At 37.5% G+C, this 23746-nt stretch overlaps 1 protein-coding gene across 1 annotated transcript in view; it reads right to left on the minus strand.

The window, feature by feature from the left end:
- The window catches only part of USH2A (usherin), a 785755-nt gene that overhangs the window by 641657 nt on the left and 120352 nt on the right, over positions 1-23746 (minus strand). The window contains exons 9-10 of the mRNA XM_079900731.1: positions 22378-22573; positions 19488-19618 (exon numbers count right to left, since the gene is read on the minus strand). Of these exons, the coding sequence (XP_079756857.1) occupies positions 19488-19618; positions 22378-22573 (327 nt within the window). The remainder of the gene's footprint in view (positions 1-19487; positions 19619-22377; positions 22574-23746) is intronic.

Below are 23746 nucleotides of genomic sequence, written 5' to 3' on the forward strand. Positions count from 1 at the left end.
CATCAGGGCTCAAATCAAATGTCCCCTTCTTAATGAGCCCTGCCTTGACTATGTATCTAAATTGCAGCTCCCTTCCTTCAAATGGCACTCCTGAGGCCTTTTACTTTGTCCTGTTTCGTCCATAGCAATTAACTTAGTAAAGAGATTTACTTATTTTTACATTGACTGATGATTACCTTCCCCCTCTACTCCCCAAACCACCTTACAATATGAACTCCATAGTAGCAGCAGTTTTAGTCATTTTCCCATTTGGGAAATGAATGACTCTTCATTTTGCACAGCAGAAGAAACTGGATCTTAGATCAAGTTACTTCTTGAGGGCCAGACAGTTAGCTGGACAAATCCATGCTCATAACCACTGTGCTAAGTTCACTCTGCTTGTGATAAGCCACAAATGTAACAGCAGCAATGGCAAGAGCACTAGACCCAAGGAAGGTCAAGGCAATGGCCAATACCTGTGAGGGGCTGGACCCACAGTGGAAGAAGCAGGTTAGCAGTCCAGTTACTAATTTGTGAATTTCTCTGAATCACCCCGATGTTTGCTAATGGGCGCTGTCTACTACCCAGTGACCACGCTCAGGATCTCTCTACTCTGGACCATACTGCAAAAGTCTGCTGTCCCAGGCTATGTAGCCGTGGTGGATATGCACAGTCAATTGTGTAACAATTGCAACAACGAATTTGGCAGGAAGATTAGTGACAACAGGAAAGAGTAAGACTCTGCTCTGCAATCGTTATCCTAGTCAGCTTTCTCACCCACCCTCTACATTAAGAGATGGAGTTCTATCATGGTGACTCGAGGCATCAGATAATCCATACGTGATTTCTTTTGTGTGTGTGAAAAATATCACTTAGAGATAACAACGTACGAGTTAAAGATTAATAAATTAGGTTGAGAACAGTCAATATTTATTAGAGGTTCTCTATGTAATAGACACTACATTTTATGTAATTCAAAGCAACACTTTTAAAACAGGAGAAATATCTGTCTTCTTAAGCACTCATTTGGCTGGTGGTAGAGGAAAATCTAATGTTCTATAGATTACATCTTCTCACAGAACTCATTAAAAGCCAACGAGGTTATGTGGATGTTGCCAAACAAAGTAAGAATTTGAAAAGCAAACTCAAAAGTTTAAGAACTTGGAAATTAAATTAGATTTTCAGGGTTTTGTTTGAACAGAAATACAAATGAGGGCAAAAAATCTTTTAATTAATGAGTAGATTCTTTAGAATAATCTTTTCTTTTATAGAGACGACTATAGATTTTTTTGAATAGAAATTCTTCAACTCCTACTCCTCCTTGCTGGAGAACTCATTCATTCATGCTGTTATCAACAAATGTTTGATCACATACAACCACACACTATGTACCCTGTGAGTTGCATGAGGTCATAGTATGCGAGCAATACCTCTCAGTTTCTACCAGTTCTTCCCTCAGAATTGCCAGCATTGCCCAGGAGTTGTATGCAGAATGATACACGAATTGATCACCAAGTACTAGCAGTTCTAAGCAATGCCTGTAACGCACTGCTCTCCCCTGACTTGGCACACCACCATGCCACTTCCGTGCTCAAAGATATTCAAGAGCTCCCTGTTGCCTACCGAACAAAGTCCAAATTCCACGATGTGACCCCAATATGCCTCTCTAGTGTCATGTGACACTACTACCATACCTCAGTGATGGCCCCAGAGTCTCTACTGGAAGGGCTTGATGGCAGCAATCTGGATGGCACTGCTGCTCAAGGACTATTTTGTAGCTACAACTGCATGGCAAAAACACTATTCTTCTTTAGATTATTAACCAATTTTTAATGGCTTTATGGAGGACAATGGTAGGAAGAGAAAAGTGATAATGTGGGGTGAGGGGCTTGATGTCTGCGCCCCTCACCCCACAGAAGGCAATGTCTTCTGTCTCCACTGTCCATCTAGTATCGTGTTTTCTGCAAATAACAATAGTTTTGCTTCTTTTTTGACATCCGTGATTTTATTTTGTTCATTTTGTACTCCTTTCAACCTCTGTTACAGCTTTGAACAGAAGTTATAAGAGCAAGGATCCTTGTTTTGTTCCTGATCTTACAGGGAAAATGTTTAACGTGTATTGTTAAGTATGATGTTAAGTTTCTTTGAAGATGCCCTTTTCAGATTGAATAAGTTTTCTTCTGTTTCTAGTATGGAAAGCGTATTTGTCATGAAAGTGTTTTGAATTTTTTCAAAAGTTTTTCAACACTTATTGAGATTATTATGAGATTTATGTTGTTTATTGCACTAATTGATTTTTAAATGTTAAGCCAGTCTTGCATTTTTGGAATAAATGCCAAGCAGTCATGATGCATTACCTTTATTATATATTTCCGGATTCAATTTGCTAAAATATTGTTAAGATATTTTACATCGATGTTCATATGGAACATTTGACTTGTTCAAATGTTATTATATATTTCAGGATTAATATATTTCAGGATTCAATTTGCTAAATTATATTGTTAAGATATTTTACATCTATGTTCATACGGAACATTTGACTTGTTCAAATGTTATTATATATTTCAGGATTAATATATTTCAGGATTCAATTTGCTAAATTATATTGTTAAGATATTTTACATCTATGTTCATATGGAACATCTGACTTGTTCAAATGGACTTGTTTTTAAATGTTTTGTCAGGTTATGAGATTAAGGTTAAGTAGCCGTCATTAAACACTTTGGAAAGTACACATTCTTCCTCAGTTTTCTAAAAGAGTTTACGTAGGACTTACATGATTTATTCCTTTATGCTACTGGAGAAGTCACCAATGAAGTCATCTGGGCCTGAAGTTTTCCTTGTTGAAAGGAAATTTGAATTTTGATTACAAATTCAATGTCTTTACATGAAGCTATTTAGATTTTCTATTTTTTCTTCTGTTAGGTATGTATTAATGTTCTATTTCTTTTTGTGTTAGTTTTATATTAATTTGTCCACTTCACTTAGGATGTCAAATTTCTTAGGAGAGAGTTTTTCATAATATTCATTAGGATCCTATATAGGTGTTTGTAGAATGTGCTGTGATGTCCCTTTTTTTTTATTTCTGATATTGGCAACTTGTTTTTCTCTTCTTTCTACTGATCAGTTTGTCAATGTTATTAATCTTTATGGAAAAAACACGACTACTGAGTTTTTTCATTTTCACTATTGCTTGTCCAATTTCTATTCGGCTAATTTTGTCTTTTCTTTTCCCTTTTGCCTACTTACTCTGTGTTTAGTTTGTTCCTTTTTCCTCCCCATCATCAGTCTTCTGGCTCAGAAAACAATCAGCTTCTCTCAGTGCCTGGCTGCTACTTGCTGATGCAGTCATTTTGCTGTTCATCCCCATTTGTCTTTATTGCCTCTCTTACCTGTTTCATAAGAGACTTAAACTATCAGAAAATAAGTGGGTGTGGGGTGGGTGTACGGAAAGTTGAGTGAGTACAGTTGAATACTGTGGTGAGTAGGTGAAAATGGAGGAAAGGACAGTCACTGATGGTGAAATAGGTTGAGAAAGAAGGAGAAGGAGAAGGCATCACATAGGAAGACAAACAACAAAAGAGCTTGGGCTTACATTTCTGCCATGTATTCTATATATTCAGTTTAAGTTAGGCAATACAAGTCAAAAGAGGCTCCAGGGGAATGAGGGACAATGATTACATGGCCACAGAGTTTGTGAATTTCTCCAAATCCCAAAATAAAAACACAACTAAAAAGCAAAACCAGAAGAAGCCAAGAATAATATTTATAACAGAACTAGGTGACCAACTATCCCTAGAAACCCCCAAAGAGAAGCAAGTGCAAAAAAACCAAGTCACAAGACATGTATGGCATCAGTGTCAGCATAGGACAAAGCAGATAGAAGTCAGAGGGCATCTGACTTTTGAAAGATCTGAAAACTCAAACCCCAAGTGCAGTACACTTGAGAACGTTTGGAGAACAGGCGTTTTGAGAATGGGTGACTACAAGTGGGAGGGGTACTGCTGATCCAAAACAAGAGATGGTGAGAGATCTACAGTGGGAACTGAAGGGATTGGAGTAGGCTAGCTTCTGGGAACTCTCAAAACTGATGGACCAGGGCACACATCCATGGCAAGACCCCACGCTGAGGAGACACTATGGAAAGTGGATGGGCAGAATGCTGTTTAAAAGAATATGCTTAAAGACAGAAGTTCTGAAGCTGGGGTGGGTTTATCACTGGCAATGAAAAAAATTCAATCTTTCCAAAGTGTATTCCTAGATAATATTAGTAAACAATACATTTCAGGAAGGTTAAATTTCATTTACCAGTCCCTGAGTGATTCGTTCATTCACTATTATGTAACCTTGATTAGCACAGTGCCAAGTACATAGGGGCATCCCCCAAATACTTGTTTATTGACTGGATGAGTTATTTAAAAGTAATTGTTATAGCATTGAAATGTGCTCAGGAGGTACTTCAAATATTAGAAAACTATAAATCACAAGTTCTACTCGGTTTTGGTAGATTTAGTAATATCTGGAATAGGTTCTTAGAAAATATTTACTCCAAATTCTCCTTCATTCAAATGTAAAAATAAAACATATTCACAGTTTTAAAAAGATTTGTCTCAAAGAAGGATACGTGCCATTTTTAAATACTGAAACATTTTGAATATACAAACCTATATCCAACATATGTTTAGTATATTCCAAAGTTGAGTCCTTTGACTGCCTATGACCAAATCAATCAGACCTATAGAAATAAAAGTCCCTGAAGGACAAGCCCAGGAATCTTCATTTTAAAAAATTTCTATTGGTGATTCTTATGAACACTAAGATTAAAGAACTAGCTCCTTAAGTACTTGCTACCTATTTTGTCACTGCATTATCAATTCCTAGGGACTCGCTGTTACTCTCTTTTCTTCTAACTTAGTCTTGTATCTCATCAAATTATTGATAGGTCCATCACTGAGCATCAGAGAAACACGGTCTTTCTGAACTGATTTAACATTGGAGCATTTATATTATTAAGCATCTAAATGTAAGCTCTGGAAATAGCCTGGTTTTAGCATTTCAAAAAGAAAAAAGCATCTATGTAATACCTAATCATTTGCAGCTGCTGGTGCTTCTAAGGAAAAAATGTGTATATCTCTATTTGTCTATGTATGTATCTGCCTATCTATTTATCTACCTGTCTATCTATCTATTTATCTATCTTTATACAGTATATTCTCCCTGCTAGGAGCTCACTCAGCCCTAAGAAGTGGACCCTGAGAATTACTCCATATTTCTAATATAGACACAATGACTTCTTTCCTTAAGCTTCTGCCTCTCTAGAGAAGAAAAGTCCACGCGAATGTAACAGGCTACCTTTGTAAGGTATTCATTCCACTTCAAAATTAAATGAATCTGCAGTGGTTTCTGCCACATATAAATGTCACAAATTGGAGAATGCCAGGTGAATAATGTACATGATAATACTTGTTTCCATTTAAGTGTTTTGTGATACTGATGTTTATCATCTTGCTCCACTATCGAAAATATTCATTTGAGAGGAAAAGCTTCCACACTGGTGTAAAACCAAGATGTCTTTTCTTTTCCATTCTACAATGCCTGTCATTTGTCAGGCTGGTATATTTTTATAGCTCCCCTCCCCCTCCAAAAGGCATTTCCGAGAAAGTGCTTTCCAAACTTCACCACCATAATCTCTAAGGAGAGTGCAGAAAGGTAAAGTTCTGAAGTATGCTCAAACAAAGTGACAGTAGGAACAGAATACATTTTTTTTCTCAATCTTTTGAGTGTTCAAGACGGAAAGCATGTAAAGAGATTCCCCACATACTGCTGTTCCCAGCAATGGTTACATATCTGAATGTTTTTTTAAGAGGAAGTACTGTAATTATAGTCCTTCTACTTCTCAAAGGGGTATAATTTCATATTGCATCATCCTTTCCCCCTCTGGTTTAGGTCTACTTCACTCAGAGATTATAAGCTATAACTTGTAAAAGATGCATATGATATCTGTCACACCATGTTAAATTAAAGCATTTCATAAATGTCATCTGAATGGCACAACTGTACAGTGTGGTCTTATTGCAATTTGCTGCAAAATTACTGTAGGGGTTATTAACAGGATGGGGTTTTGACTTTATCAAAATGAGAGATCTCACAGTAGCATTTAAAAAATACTTCCAGCACGAAAAAATACATTCTCCACGTGTTTAGTTAATTTTGTACAGAAATAGGCTTTTAGGAAAGTTAACTCATTTGGTTTAACAATCTTTTTTATTTTAGTAAAAATGATCAAAGTTGCTGTGAACCTATAGAGTAGTATGCTTGCTTACTGTACTGTTAGTTTATTGAATCAGTGAAAATGTGAATTCCAAATATATTAAGAGACGTTTATCTGAGATGATAAAGAAACTAAATAAATCAGGCTTTTAAAAAGTGCCTTTACAAAACATTCAAATTAATTTATGTGTAAGATAATAACCTGAATCCTTGGTACACATGAAGCACCAACGGGGCTACATTAACTCGTCAGTATCACCCAAATCTCCACTGGAGAATTGTATTGGTTCTAAGAAATTAGTTTGCAACTGAATTATATACACATTGTTATTTCCTAAATATTTAGGATTTTTTAATAGTTAGAATTAAATTAATAAGATTTGGAATAACAAGCCTAAAACAAATGAATGTTTCCTTGCTACTTTTGGATAGTGTACATAAATATCCAGTTCAGCAACCTGCTATGGGTTCCTTTAATGTGCCAGGCACTGTAAGAGCCAGTGTTTCTAACCTCAGGTTGAACTCTGGAAACAGATAATACAAGTTTCGAATTTCTGCTCTACCCCATTATTACTTGTGTGATCTTGGAGGTGTTGCCTCATTTCTCCGAGGTTCATTGTCCTTAACAACCCAATGGATAAATCGGTAACTACTTTACCAACTTTGGTAAGGACTGAATTACTTGACCAAACATCCTTGCCGTAATACTTTGTACATGGCAAGTGCAAAACAAATGGAACCTATGAGATTCTTACTGACTAGTTTCTGTCCTCATGCACTTTTAGCAGCATGTCATCTGTCTGCCAATCTATCTTACACATTTCACAATGTGGCACTCCTATGCATGGCACCTAAACCGCGTGTGGGTAGATCAAGGTAGAGACCAGTTCTGCAGCCCACCAGGATCTGAAACACTCCCCAGTTCTGCAGAAGACTGGAGGGCCTAGTGCCCTTGCCACGGGTTTGCCCTTGATCCTGGGAGCACACCTGCCTCTGGAAATGCTCAGCACATTGGGTTGGTGTGCCAAGAAGGAAGGAGTCTGGCTATGTTCTGTTCCTGAATAAATCAGTATCATCAAAAACACATAGAAAGGGTCCTTATGATGCACTGACTAATATTTGAAACATACTTACTATATCTATATCTAAATAGATAAATTCTAAGTGAAGAAAGTCAGACAGAGAAAGAATATCATATGATATCATTCATATGTGGAATCTAGTTTTTTAAAATGATACAAATGAACTTAGTTACAAAACAGAAGGACTTACAGATATCAAAAACAAACTTATGGGACTTCGCTGGTGGTGCAGTGGTTAACAATCTGTCTGCCAATGCAGGGGACATGGGTTCGAGCCCTGGTCCGGGAAGATCCCACATGCCACGGAGCAACTAAGCCCATGCGCCACAACTACTGAGCCTGCACTCTAGAGCCCACGAGCCACAACTACTGAAGCCCGTGTGTCTAGAGCCCGTGCTCTGCAACAAGAGAGGCCACCACAATGAGAAGCCCGTGCACCGCAACGAAGAGTAGCCCCCGCTCTCCGCAACTAGAGAAAGCCCGCGCGCGGCAACAAAGACCCAATGCAGCCAAAAATAAATTAATTTTAAAAAAAGAAAACAAACTTATGGTTACCAAAGGGGAAACGTGAAGGGGATGATAAATCAGGAGCCTGGGATGAACATACACACACTACAATATATAAGATAGATAACCAACAAGGACCTACTGTAGAGCACAGGGAACTCTACTCAATATTCTGTTATAACCTATATGAGAAAAGAATCTGAAAAAGAATGAATATATGTATAACTGAATCACTTTGCTGTATACCTGAAACTAACACAACATTGTAAATCAACTATACTCCAATAAAATTTAAAAAATGTACTTTAAATTTAAATTTAAAATTTTTTAAAATTTAAAAAAGATGTACTTTTTATTTATAATCCCAAATAAATACTTTTTATTTATAATCCCAAATAAATACTTTTTATTTATAATCCCAAATAAATAAGGTTTTACTTTTTAATCATAATGTACATATGAATACATTATATCTATCCATATATACATACATATACATATATATGTATCGTATGGTGGCTATCTTGCTAAAAGCCTTAAAATACTCCTAGTTTGAAATTGCCCTCAAGATCTATGATCCCTAAGCTTCATCCATGCAGTTTTGCTCTCTGCACTTGTCCTGTCGTCTGGGAGCACCTAGAGGGGCAGTGATTATTGTCTCACTTGCTTGTCCCTGGGGCCTCTCCCTCATAGGTGCTCATGAACGAGACTTCCACGTTGCATGCACGCTGGTTCTCCTCCCACCCTCGTCCAGGCCTCTTTTGCTAACACGTGCTGACACGGTTGAAGCAGACCACCTTCCACAGCTGTCTCTGCCACTACACAGGATCCACCCCCAAGCAGGCACTGCCATCAGTATTGGTCTGGTAACCCCAAGGTGCTGATGACGTACTATATTCTCAGGGATTCTCGTTAAAGAGAAGCCACTCTGTTGCGTATGTACCAATAGAAGAAAACATACTTCTCACTGTTGGGCTACCTTCTGTCACATGGGCACCGAGCAGAGATGACAGGTTCTGCATCCTGATCCATTCTCCTCTTCCCTGGCCCACAGCTGTAGCTAGAAAGGGGCTCCCTCACTAGGGACTACCTTTGTCCAGCCCTCCATTAAACTAGTGTAGCCATGTGACGTGCTCTCCCCCAACAGGATCGTATCAGAAGAGACGTGTGCCTCTTTTGGGCCAAGACCTTTTAAAAGGTGGGAGTTGTCTCTCCACATTGTCTTGTCCTTTCCTAGTGAAAGGCAGAGCTACGGAGTGGAAGAGGCTGTGCCCTGAACTGTCGTATGGAGAAGAGCCACCAGGCAACCAGGAACAGCTGCCTTGGAGGGGTTAGAGGAACAAGAAATAAACTCCTATATTGTTTGGGTCACTAGACATGTCGGGGTGTATTCATTACATGCGCTTAGCTTATCCTATTATCGGTAGCAATGCAGTTTCAAACCTTGTTATTACCTCACACTTGTTAGTTAAACCAACAACCACTTATTACCTAACATGCCTGCCCAAACTATCAGCACTGTTGAATCTGACCTTAAATGCCTGAGGTATTCTTACTCGGCCAAGTTTGTGTATCCTGGCCCTTGGGATGAGTTCATTCCCAGGGAGGTGCCAGATGTATCCAAATACGTGGTACTCAACTTAGGCTGAGGCTGGGAACGCCACCGTGGTCGCAGCTTCATCTATTTTACCTTCAGTTTACCACAACTTTGAATCTTGGATAACGTCTTCAGAATGAGCCTTTCCACCAAGCTCAGCTCCATTTCCTCCTTTTCTTTGCATGTGCACCCCAGCACCTTTATCCCTACCTTTGTATCTGGCCCTCTACATTCTCAGGTTGATCACTTATCACTCAGCTTACCAGCTGCAAGAGAAATGTTACTACCCATCTCTCCTTAAGTCTCTGAACGAGGTACCACATGACTTATGGCCAAATCTTCATGTCTTAAAGCTCCACATAAACTCCCCACCTTTCAAATCCTTCGCCATCCTAATGCTTACAGCCAATACCCATACATCATACTATTCAAGGTCAATCTCCTTATAGGCCGAAGAAACCTGTGCATTACTTCTCTTTGTACACTTTAATATTGGGGTAACACAAAATATAAGGCAATATGTTTCTGGACTTTTAGATATGTTGTGGTAATTAATGACAAATACTTAGTTCTGAGCAGAGGAGAAAGAGTTGATGAATTGCAGGAAATGGGACATTATGCAGAGAAAGTATATCCTGCTCCATTTTTTAATGTATTTCCTTGACAATTATCACCCTGGCAGATCAATCAATTTTCACAAGTAGGATTCTTATTCCTTATGATTCCATCTTCCATGGGTTGAATCTGGAAATACTTCCGTCACTGATGCCTTTCCATTTCATCTAATTCATCTCAACCACTCGACTCCTGCCTTATTAATTTCTTTTTTAATGTCTCTTAATCATTTCTCTCTCTTCTGGCTCTATTACAGCCGTTTATCGATGCCTTCTTGAGTATTACAATCAACCATTCTTCTCTCTTTTTATAAAATTACAACTATATTTTGGTTTTCAGCCAACTTTTAGATTCCTTCATTCACTGTTTTTTATTTCCATTGTTTTAAAAAAATAGCTTAGGTTAAATCTTCTGATTTTGAGGACATAGTTTAGGGTACACTTTGACTGCAATTTAACAGGGGCTCAGCATTGTGGAAAACTTAGAAAACCACTTGGTTTTAAGGTGGAATTCAGAGGATAGGAGAGAGTGAATCCACTCCTGACCAAGTGTGTGCAGAAGGACACACTCACATTTACCACCCCCCAACACAGACCCACATCCAGATTCTTTTCTCTATGCATCTTTGATAGACAGTTTTCTAGCAACTTGGTTATTAAAGACTGGTCCACAGATAGCAATGAGGCATCACCCAGAAACTTTCACAAATATAGAATCTTAGTCCCTGCTCAGGATTTTCTGAATCAGAATCTGTCTTTGAAAAAGTATCTGAGAGAGTCACATGCACATTAAAGTTTGAGAAGAATTGCGCTGACCGACCTCCTATATCTTGTCTGTTGTGGCTTCACTCTCACGGTTTCCTCAGCCAGGGCCAAGAACACGGCAAAGTAAAGGAGAAAGAAGGGAAGAGAGATGGAGAAAATCCCAAGCAGAAAAGCACTCAGACAGCATTGCCTGAATGCCTTCTGCATGAGGCAGGCCATACGTTAGGGCCTTTCTCTCAAATGTCCTCACCACATCAGCATCACCTGTGCACGTAGGTCAGGAACAGCCTGGGATCTCTACATAAATATACTTTAAGTAGGACCTTCATAGGTCCTTCCCCAAATACCTCAAAATAGTTTTTTAAAGCATCAGCCAGGCCTGGGGCTCTATCTGGTTCCTTCTGGACCTAAGTCACACTAGATGAGGAAAAGGGAAAGAACGTTCAACCTCCAACTCAGGATATATATCCAACAACTCAGGCACTGAGCGCAAAGGAAACACGAAGTGCAGTGACATTTTGGGAGACACATTATGCGTATCTCTACTATTAGCCAAGGCTGCTTATAAGATGAATGGATTTATTTTCCCCAGTGCAGTAATTTTTCTTTTTTTTTTGGCCCAGATATATCTTTTGGGTACTGAAAGCTCTCCCTTTAAAGATACATAAACAAAACAAAAAGTACACAGATACACTCCCACATACAATCTAAAGGTATATATGGATGCCCTAAAACTCATCCATGGTAGCCCTAGGGATCCCAGGACTCTATATTAAGGAATCCTCAATAATAATAACGACTCTTCTCCATTGTCTCCTAATAATATTAATATTATTATGTGCTTTAGATGATCTATGACTTTGATGGTCTTGACTTTGGCATCAGCAATTTTAGGGTTTAGTGACTCAGAGCATTACTTCATGCCACTTTCAAGATCTTGGCATTCACAAGAGGAACAATTACAATATCTCTTATGGAAGAATAAGACAAACATGCCATACCTTATGAGACTGGATGGAGTTTCAAATGACAACTGCCAAAGGGGAAGTTTCCTTTCAGAACACAGAATGCACAGCACAGTCACTCAGGCCATTTGGGGCTGGCTTGGTTCCTAAGTTATTATAACAAAATGAGACTTGAACTACTGCCTAATTTCCTTGTATGCTCCCTAATATTATTAAGGATTGTAATTGCATGAATTTTAAAAACTGGGCTTGAATTTAATTTTACAGTTTATAATTCTGACATTGTTGACAGCTTTTTTAGGGTGTATTCTGTTGTCCCGTTGAAAATGACGCTAAGCAATTTTAGAAATCTTTTATAACATTATTTAGGCAAAGGTGTACTTGACACTATATTTCCACATATAATAATAATCCGTATAATTTGTGTCTGTACGTGGAGCATGAGAAAACAAAATAAAAATTAGGTAAAATGTAAATGTGATTTAGAGGTGGAGAATGTGGAGGTTTTAAATTCACGGAAAGTGTTCTATCACTGTATCTATCTTCAGATTCCTATATGTAGCTCTTTCTGGCTACACGTCAGATTTCATGAAAATTCTCTTTATTTTTTTCTGACTATAAAAATTATCAACAAAGCAAATTAGTCAGAAAAAAAGAAAAAAATGTTTTTAAAACAAAGAAAAATGTTAATTTTTAAAAACATCTTTCCTTTCATGCATTTTTAAATTAGATTTTTGTACGTAGAAAATGACACACAGAAGCCTCTTTTTATTTTTATTTTATTTTTGCGGTACACGGGCCTCTCACTGTTGTGGCCTCTCCCGTTGCAGAGCACAGGCTCAGGCCATGCAGGCTCAGCGGCCATGGCTCACGGGCCCAGCCGCTCTGCGGCACGTGGGATCTTCCCGGACCGGGGCACGAACCCGTGTCCCCTGCATCGGCAGGCGGACTCTCAACCACTGCGCCACCAGGGAAGCCCAGAAGCCTCTTTTTAAAAACGCCTTTTCTATTCTTGTCTCTCTTTTTCTCCTATCCTCACTCCTGAGATCAAAGTCCATGTTGTAATATATACTTTGTACGTTGTAATATGTCCGTACTTTTTTCCTCTTACTACTGAATAAAATTCCATTGAGTGGATATATTACATTTTATTTATCCACTCATCAGTTAATGGACATTTGGATTATTTCTACATTTTGACTATTATGAATAAAGCAGCAATGGACATTCATGAATAAGATTGTATGAGGATATATTTTTTCTTTTTGCTTGGATATATAGCAAGGAGTTAAAGTGCGGAGTCGTAGGGTAACACTGTATTTAATATTTTGAGGAACACCAGACTTTTCCAAAGTGGGTGCACATTTTACATTCCCACCAGTAGTCTGTGGGAATTCCACTTTCTCCATCTCCTCATCAAGACGTGTTACTCTCTGTACCTTTAATGAAAGCTAGCTAAGTGAGTTTGAAGTGGTGTCTCATTGTGCTTCCGATTTGCATTTCTCCTAAGACAAATAATGTCCACAGCATTTTTTCATATGCTTATTTGCCGTTTGTATATCTTCCTTGGAGAATTGTCTATTTAGATCCTTTACTCATTTTTGAATTGAACTGTCTTTTAATTATTGAGTTGTAAAGTTTTTCTACAGACACTAGAGACAAGTCTCTTATTGACTATATGCTTTGCAAATATTTTCTCCCATTGTTTGGGTTGTTTTTTCATTTTCCTGATAGTGTCCCATGTAAAACAAGTGTTTTAAATTTTAATGAAGCCCAATTTATCCATCCTTTTGTTCCTTGTGCTTTTGGTGTCATATCTAAAATGTCACCGACTAATCTAAGGACATGAAGATTCACATCTCTATTTTCTTCTAAGACTTTTATGGTTTTAGCTCTTACATTTTATTCTTTGCTCCATTTTGAGTTAATTTTTGTATAAGGTATGAAGTAGAGAATCCAACTTCGTTTTTTGCATATCAGTATCATTTATTGAAAAGACCGTTGTTTCTTCATTTGTCTTGGCACTCTTGTTAAAAATCAACTGACTGTAAAAGTGATGGTTAATTTCTAGACTCTCAACTCTATTACAGTGATCTGGGTATCTCTCCTCAAGCCACATCACACCATCTTGATCACAACATTATAGTAAATTCTAAAATTGAGACGTGTGAATCTTCCAACTCCCTTCTTTTTCAAGACAGTTTTGGCCTTTTTTGAGTGCCTTGAATTTTAATATGAATTTTAGGATCATCGTATAAATGTCTGCAAAGAAACCAGTTGGGCCTTTAATAAGACTGTATTGAATCTATAGACCAACTGCCATCTTAGCAAAATTAAGTCTCTGATACATGAATATAGGATGTTTTTCCATTTATTTAGTGCTTCTTTAATTTCTTTCAACAGTATTTTGTAGTGTTCAGAATAAAAGTATAAAAAATATAAAATTTATATTTTATTAAATATATTCCTAAGTATTTTATTATTTTGATGCTATTTAAATAAAGTTGTGTTCTAAATTTCAATTTCAGATTGTTCATTGCAAGTACATAAAAATACCACTGATTTCTGTGTATTGATCATGTATTCTGCAAACTTGTTGAACCTTCTTAGTTCTGATAGACAGTATTTTAATAAATTTGATAGGGACAGAGTAAAGGGACAAAGTAGGTGATTAAATAGCTAATCCCACCAGGGGATTTTAAGGAGAGAAAAAAGTATGGGAGACATCCGTAAGTTAATGATCACTCAGGAAAGCTGGTTTACTTAACCACAAAACCAAGCAGGCTTGCTAGCAACAAAACCATGCCACAGAAGCATGAGACATGCCCCCCACAAATAAAACAATGGTGGCATGAGACCCACATCCTGCCCAGTGAGTTCAGTAAGTTCATGATTCCTTGGACATGCTCCTCTGTGCACACTAAAGAAAATAAAAGGAAAACGTGACATTATACTAAAACCTGATGATTTACCATTTTTAGCATATGTTACCACCTTTTTGCTCATTTCCATTGCGCCATGACAGTCCCGGCTTGACCATGTAGGGACAAAAAAAGTCCCCCACCTGACATGGAGGAGGAACTGATGATGGAAGCCTGATGTCTACCCAAGAAAAAGGAAGAAGGTGGTCTTTCCCCCACTTCTCTCTTTTCCTTTGAATGTAAAACTGTAGCCCACTAAGTTCTTGGGGCACGGCACCCTCTCATTAGCCCGCTTGGAAGCCTCACAAGCATCCTATTCTAAAAAATCCCTTCTTATCCATCACTTTGCCTCTCACTGAATTCTTTCTGCACTGAGACATAAAGAACCAGAGCTCCTCAAAGCCACCAAAAACACCACCTATCGGTTTCAGATTCCTTGGAATCTTGGGATTTTTTACCTACGAGATCATGTTATATACAAAGACAGATAGTTTTACTTCTTCCTTTTCAATCTGGATGACTTTTTTTTTTTTTTTTGCCATACGCGGGCCTCTCACTGTTGTGGCCTCTCCCGTTGCAGAGCACAGGCTCCAGACGTGCAGGCTCAGCAGCCATGGCTCACGGACCCAGCCGCTCCGTGGCATGTGGGATCTTCCCAGACTAGGGCACGAACCCGCGTCCCCTGCATCGGCAGGTGGACTCTCAACAACTGCGCCGCCAGGGAAGCCCTGGATGACTTTTATTTCATTTTCTTGCCTAATTTCCCTGGTTAGAACCTGCAGTACAATGTTGAATAGAATATTGTTGTCTTATTCCTGATCTTAGGGAGAGAGCATTAAGTTTTTCACTGAAAGTTTTCATTTATAAGTAGGAGGTCAGCTGTAGGTAAGTATTGTGCAGATGTTTATTTTCAAGTTGAGGAAATTCTCCTCCATTACTAGTTTTCTGAGAGTGTTTATCATGAAATGGTGTTAAATTTTGTCAAATACTATTCCTGAATACAGTATTATAATCAGGTGACTTTTTTCTTTAGCCAGAAAATAAGGTGATTGTATTGTCTGATTTTCAAATATTGAAACAGAATGCGTTCCTGGAACACAACCACCTTAGTCTTTGTGTTTAATTATTTTAAAATACTGCTGAATATCTATTTGCCAAAATTTTGTTTAAAACTTTGGCCTCTCAATTCATGAAAGATATTGGTTTGTGGTTTTCTTTCATGCACTGTTGCTGGTCTTGTTTGCTATCAGGATAATATTTTCGTTCATGGGCAATCTTTAACTTTCAATTGGTTTATTAGACCAGTTACACTGAATGGTACTATTGCTATATTAAGGTTTAGTAAGTCTGCCATTTTATTTTTTTGGTTTTTATTTATTCTGTTTTTCAGTCTCTAGCTACTTTCTCCCTGTATTATTATAGGTTATCTGAACATATTTTATTTTATTATTTCTTTATTTTTTTACATGAACATATTTTAGAATTACATTTTGATTTATCTGTGGTGTTCTTGAATATATCATCCTTATAATAAGCCTTTTTAGTTGTTGTCTAGATATTACATTATATACACAGATATCAAAGTCTGGTAGTTTTTTTATTTTACCAATTCCAGTTAAGTATAGAAAAATTACTTCCCTTTACATTTCTTACCCTCTCCATTTTTGATATAATTATTTTAAATATCTCCTCTAATATACTGAGAACCACATTAGATAGTGATGTAATTTTTCAACCGTCAAAAAATTTAAAAAACTCAAAGAGGGCTTCCCTGGTGGCGCAGTGGTTGAGAGTCCGCCTGCCAATGCAGGGGACACAGGTTCATGCCCCAGCCCGGGAAGATCCCACGTGTCCCGGAGCGGCTGGGCCCGTGAGCCATGGCCGCTGAGCCTGCGTGTCCGGAGCCTGTGCTCCGCAATGGGAGAGGCCACAGCAGTGAGAGGCCCGCGTACCGCAAAAAAAAAAAAAAAAAAAAAAAAAACCTCAAAGAGAAGGGGGAAAACGTGTCATATTTAGCCATATTTTAACTCTGATGTTTTTTATTCCTTTCTGATGTTTCAAGATTCCTTCATTTATCATTTCCTGTTTAGAGAAGTTTCTTCAGCCTAACTTTAGAGTAGGTATATGCTGGAGACAAATGATGGATGCTTTAAAATCTTTGCATGATAATTCTAACATCTATATCACCTTGATGTTGGTATTGTTGATTGTCTTTTTTCATTCCATTTGGTATTATCCTAGTTCTTGTAATGATAAGTGAAATTTTATTGGAACCCGGACATTTTGGTGTTATGAGACTCTGAATCTTACTTAAGTCTTGCTTTAACAGTCAGGCCTCCTATGAAACTCTTCTGGCGAGTGAAGAGAGGATGTTGCCTCACTATTGCCTGGTGGGAATAGAAGTCAAGGTTCTCCACTCTGGCTCCACTGACTCAGTAGGGGAGGGTCTCCTTGTTACCACTGGGCAGGACTTGGGGTTCTGACTCTCCACTAGGACTCTGAAAACACTGCCCTAGCTGGGAGGGGAGAAACACCTCCATTTCAAGGAGATCTCAAAGAATGTTTACCTATATTGATGACATCAATGATCAGAGAGGTCCTACCTTCTGAAATGTCATTGCCCTGGGTATGTTCATGTACAATTCCACCCCAAAATTAGATCCACCCCATGAGAGCTGGAGAAAGAGATCCAGAGCCAGTAGTGTACTGGAGCCATCTCCACTGTATAAGATCATTCTTCCCAAATTCATATTTGGTGACATCTCATTAGTAGCTTAAAATCGATGATGTGGGCTTTTAATTTTTCTCAGATACCCCAATGTTAAATATTTACAAGCACAGAATCACTAAAACTGTCTCCTACCCCAATAAAATGGACTTGAAATAGGAATTTGAGAAAAATTAGGTTTTAATTTCTTGCATACTTGAGTTGTAGAATTGAGGGACAAATCTGCTACCCTTTACTTCATATGGGTAATGACATATAAATGAAACTTTGGGAGCTGTAACTTTAGTTCACAGTTTTTCAGTACTATATACCAAAATTACTTTACCTTAGATCTTCAGGGAGAAAACGTATTTAAGTGAAAAATTTATGTAATGCTTAGATTATTACAATAACCATTCTAAATGACCATCTGACCATGAGATTAGTGCTCAGACAGGATGTCTCTTCATTTACTTAACACTTATTAAATAAGTATTTATGGGGTGCTTATTATGTGACTGAAACTGTACTGTTTGTGTTGGACAGAGAAAAGACAATGAAGTAAGTAAGTGAATTTATTTAATTTGCTGAAGCAAATAGATGAATTTATTTAATTTGCTTAATTAAATAAAGGCTACAATGAAAATAACATGGGATGATGTAAAATACAGTGATTTGAAAATGTTCTACAACTGAGTGATCAGTGAAGAAATCTCAAAAGATATATCAATCTTTGAATTGAGACTTGAATAACAAGCAAAAGACATCCATGTTGAAAATTCAGGGCAAATGTGTAAGGGTGAAATGTGTAAAGACAGATTTTACTAGTCAACACATATAAAACTGTAATATGACTCTCTCAGAAAATAGTGCCTCAATATCACAATATAAAAACAGTAGAGATTGCCTTTTTAGTTATTTTTCTACCTCCCAGCTTTCCAATGAAGCATATCACACACTATGGTTAATCTGAAGGTCTTCAAATCCATATTAGCTCACTTTACATTTGGCTTTTATTTGTTAAAACAGTTTTTAATACATGCTCCAAGTTATATGACAAATATATTTTGCCTTGAAATAATTATCATTCCATTGTAACTTAAAAAAATTTTTTTTTCTTTAACCAGATTGTGGTTTATGCTCTTGGCCACTGCATTCTCAACTATTTGCAAGAGAATATGTAATTATTAAAAATTAATACAATCATTGAATTGATTCTTCAAGGTAAATTTGCCTTTTATCTACTTTCATGTGGTAATATGATCAGAACAGGTAAAAAGCTCCAGCTGAAGACAGTACATTTAAGTACGGAGCTGCTTTTCCTGATGTATGATACAGTTACAATCTGTGTTCATATAGGTCAGACATCAATATTTGTGATGTTGGTAATTAAAATTAATAAAATGATAAAAACCCATTGTACTGTTAGATAAAGAAAAGGTTAAAAGAAATTTAAACCAGAGCTACCATAATTTCCACTTGGATCTATGTGTAAGTGACTTTTGCTATACTATCTTCTACGGAATTTGGGAGGAAAACTGTTCTTGTTTACTTAATATCACTTATTAATATTAATTCACCAGTTATTCCAAGACACATACTTAAATTACTTCATTGTTTACTTGGAACCCCAAGCTTCCACGGTTTTTTTTTTGTTTTTTTTTTTTGCGGTACGCGGACCTCTCACTCTTGTGGCCTCTCCCGTTGCAGAGCACAGGCTCCGGATGCGCAGGCTCAGCGGCCATGGCTCACGGGCCCAGCCACTCCGTGGCATGTGGGATCCTCCCAGACCGGGGCACGAACCCGTGTCCCCTGCATCAGCAGGTGGACTCTCAACCACTGCGCCACCAGGGAAGCCCCGTTTTTTGACAACTGTAAAATGGACTGCCCAAGTAGCCTTATATTTTATATTCATATTAAAAGTTGTACAGAAACACCCCGAAAGCAACCACCTCTTTGAAATGTAAGCACACACACAGAGGACTTCCTGATATAGCCCTCAGTATCACTGATAGACCATCTCCTAAATTAGTTTCTGGAAGAGAGCAATACTTTACCTTCAATAGTGAGAACTCACCTGATCACACAGGAAGCTACTGTTTTTAGTGCCAACTTTATCACAGTCACAGGGTTTGCAAACATCTATGGCTGAAGGATCTGCACCAACTTGTCGGAAAAAGTAATCCTTACACAGCTCACAGTTCCTCCCTGCATCGGGGAAAGGTTATGCGTTATGACTTCCAATTCATTAAAATCAGCTGCATAATTCAAAATTAAAGACTGTATTCCTTTGAGGGAATTCTATAATTTTAGGGATGTCCATTTTAATGCACCTTTCATCTCTACCTGCCAATTTAGTGATCCACAGCATATGAAACAATGAACCTGTTACAAACTGTGCTCTACTTCATTAAACTCCCATCTGTTATATAATACCACACTTCTAAAAAGCTGTGCTTTGTAGGGGCCCATACATTTTGAAAGAGTTTGTTTCCAAACTTAAAATTCTGGTTTCTAAGACCAGGTACTGAATCTAAATCAAATATGAGAAATTTCTACATTCGTGGCAGATGATATCTCTACAGTTGGAAGCAAATAAGCATATATTATTCAAATATTTTTCCAGAACTAAATCTTATAAAATAGAAGACTGCTTTTAATGTAATTTATTATTTCATAGTTAATGTGATTAAAAGCAAATGCTTCTGTTAGTACTTATGGCCATTATTTTTCATTTCAAATACCAAAATAGAATTTTATATTTAGCTACATCAAATAAATTTCATATTAAATATTAGACTACCTTGACACATTAGAAATATGAGGTAATTCCTATTGTTTACAATTTATTATTCAGAAAATTTCCCTTTCCATTTTATATAAGAAAGCAATCTAAACTACAGGGAGTTTCTAAACTAAATGTGAGTAGCATATCAGATCACTGAAACTGAAATAAAACTGAAGGCTATCAATTCCGCCTTTAAACATGATGCACTCTTCCTCAAATATTGCTGAAACTGGTCCAATGTTAGAAAACGATGAAAACAACTTAATCAAATGAAAAACTCACACTCTAATGGATCTTGGCTGAGGACAAATTAAATGGATTTATAATACGTCTAGAATATTTCCATTTCTATATGCTGAGGACTCCCAAATTTATATCTCCAGTGTGAAATCTCTCCTTTATTTATCATTCAATGAATATTTATTGAGTGATTACCATGTTCCAAACTCTGTGCTAAGGGCTGAGGAAAATACAAACTGCACCCTTTTCACAGAGTTACCTTATAGTCTAGCAGGTAAGATGAATCCTAATTAAATTATTACAGGAATAAATATATATTTACAAACTGTGCTAACCATAAGATGCCACTAAAGTATATAGATTATACTGATCCTCTCTGAAGCATCATGGAAGTCCTTTCTTTAAGAAAGGAGCTTCAGAACTGTGTTTCTGACTGCCCCAAAGAGAGTTTCTTCTTTGTTTCTTGGAAACACACAGTGAACTTGTCCAAAGCAGAACTTGCCATCTTCTCCTTCGATTTGATCCTCCTGTATTTCCTATCTCAATGGCTGGTACCAACGTTGATCGTGTTGCTCAAACCGGAATGTTAGGCATAAGTCTTGACTCTTCTTCCTTCCCTTACCTACACTCTGCACCTTGCTCAGAAAATGCTGTCACTGTCTACCTTAAGTGTCTATTGGATTCGCTCATCTCTATCCACACCACCTTAAATGTTTTCCTGCATTATTTCTCACCTGGACCATTGCAATATCTGACTAACGTTTTTTCCCAAACCACTTTTGACCCTCTTCAATCCATTCTCCACTTTATAACCAGATGGGTCTTTAAAAAACACAAAATTCCTTTCCTTAAGTGCCCTGAAATGGCATCTCCTTAACCTTAGGATAGAAGCCAATCTCTTTATCATGGTTTAGAGAGCCCTCCAGTATCTGGGCTCTGCCTTTCTTCCTAGTGCCTTTTCTAACTATCAGCCATTTGCACTTTCAACAGTTCTTCAAGGGCGCCATGTTTCTCTCTCCTCTAGGTCATTGCACAGCTGTTTCTCTTACTGGAAAACTTTGTTCACACTCCTAATCCCCAACCCTGCTCCTTCACCTGGTTAACTCCTACTATACTTCCCCATCTTAGCACTCATCAGACAACTTTTTAATTGTTCCTTTAATAGGATGCCTTTACCACCATGTAATAATCCATACAAAGACAAGAAAATTCATCATTTTGTTAATCCTTATATTCCCAGCACCTAGCCAAGAGCTTGTCCCACTTTAGGTTATCAATAATTATCCAACAAATTCATTCATGCTTCAGAGTAGCACACTTTCAAACCCATCAGACTTGGGCCATTATATTTTACAAATTCAGACATTGTCTATTTCTGCTTTTAACATATCAGCCTTTCAGAAAATAGTAATTTTTCAATGACTAGTCAAAATGCTGGATGGTTTTGGGGACAAGACTCTAATAATTATTTTATGTATTTAATGAACATTTTTAAAAAGAGTATTCCCTGATTACTAGAGTCCATACCAAATCTGAATGATTGTAAACCTCTCTACATGGGAATCCAGACATAATGGAAGATCAGAGGTCACACGGAAAACTTATTTCAAGGATATATATACTCAGAATAATACAGTAATTCCTGAGGTATCCAAAATATATTCATGATCTAATCAAATGATGTGAACTTATTTAAAAAGAAAAAAACATTTTCCTGAAAATATATAGTCTAAGACTAGAGTGTTATATCTGAAAACTACCTAATCATTTGGAACATGAAGATTCAGTAAACCAGAGTGGTTTTCAAACTTAATGGTATGAAAGCACTTTCTTAAATAAGATAGCAATAACATAACTTAAAATAATATGCATTATGTATAGAAGCACATGGGCTTCAAGACCAAGTCAGCTTCTCTTATTTGTGTTATTCGCTAGTTACCTGTAGTGTTATGCTCACAGTCATCACAAACTCCTCCACCTCCTCTGTGGTGTTCAAATGGAAAGGGATCCACTGAGATGTTGTAGTGGCAGCTTCTGGAATGGCTGTTGCATTCACAGGGTTTACAATTGAAGGCGTGAACTTGATCACTTTGGCGAAAAGGCTTGTCATTATAAAGAGGCAGGCAGTGATCACACTAGAACAATAAAGTAATATCAGAATGATAAATATATAAAGTTGTGCTTTGTTTCTTCTTATTTATATATCCGGCACTTTCACTAGAAAGAAAGCTAATATCAAAGAGTTGAAAGTCAGCAACTATTGTATTTTTAAAAGTGTTTTATAAATCATAAATTAGCATATTACAGTCATGGTAGTGCAGAATTGTTAAAGTGACAATGCAAGCTGAAACCATTTAAAGTGATCTTAATAACCAATGGGGAAAATTATGATTGTTCCACCACCTGAAATTTTTTGTGAAAACATTAAAAGCTTGACTTCCAAGTCCTGGTTCCACAAGTAAAGAGCTTGGAATTGCCACTCCATCATACTAAAAAATAAAAAGTTGAACAGACTGAAAAATCAACAACTCTCCCTGGATCCCTAAGTGGGGGACACAGGGCAAACATCTGTCCCCAAGATTGGAGAGACAGGCAAATAAAGGGAGTCTCAGCTATAGGATCAAAGACTCACTAGCAGAAACTTCCATGGGAACCAATGCTGGGGTAGAAAATCTGAATTATAATTGATATATTGCTGGAAGTTCACCGTGAACAAGTCTGATAATTGAAAACTCCAGGGTAGTGTAGTTATAAGGGGCCCTCACCATTCTGTGAGATTTTCTTCCAGCAGCTTGACCAGGTTCTCACAGTAAATGAACTCAGGGGAAAATCCCCAGGTGCTTCTGGCAGAGGGAGAAGAAAGGAAGCATTTCGAAGTACATCAGAGCACTCTGTTCTTAACGATATCTGCCTCAGGATAAATTACTTAACCAGAGCCTAACGGACCTAGAGAAAGGAAATACTCAACTCCAGCCCCCTCTAGTCACTCTATGCCACCTAAAGGGGAGGTAGGCAGAGGGGACAAAGAGGCATACATGAAGTTCACAGTCCAGAGGCAAAGGCTTACTAAAAGACTGAAAACTAAAGGGAAATAGAAAATAGTAAAACTAACATTTAATAATCATAAGACTATAGAACACTTGCCCTCCCCTCACTCCTCACCAGCACATTGCTAAAAACCTATTTACAGCAGTTCCTCTCATCTGGCACATCATGTCTGGCTTTCAATAAAAAAATTACAAGGCGTACCAGAAGGCAAAAAACACAGTTTGAACAGAAAAAGCAAGCATCAGAACATGACAGAGATG

This window comes from Stenella coeruleoalba (assembly GCF_951394435.1).
Source record: "Stenella coeruleoalba genome assembly, chromosome: 1".
In the NCBI taxonomy this organism is placed as follows: domain Eukaryota; kingdom Metazoa; phylum Chordata; class Mammalia; order Artiodactyla; family Delphinidae; genus Stenella; species Stenella coeruleoalba.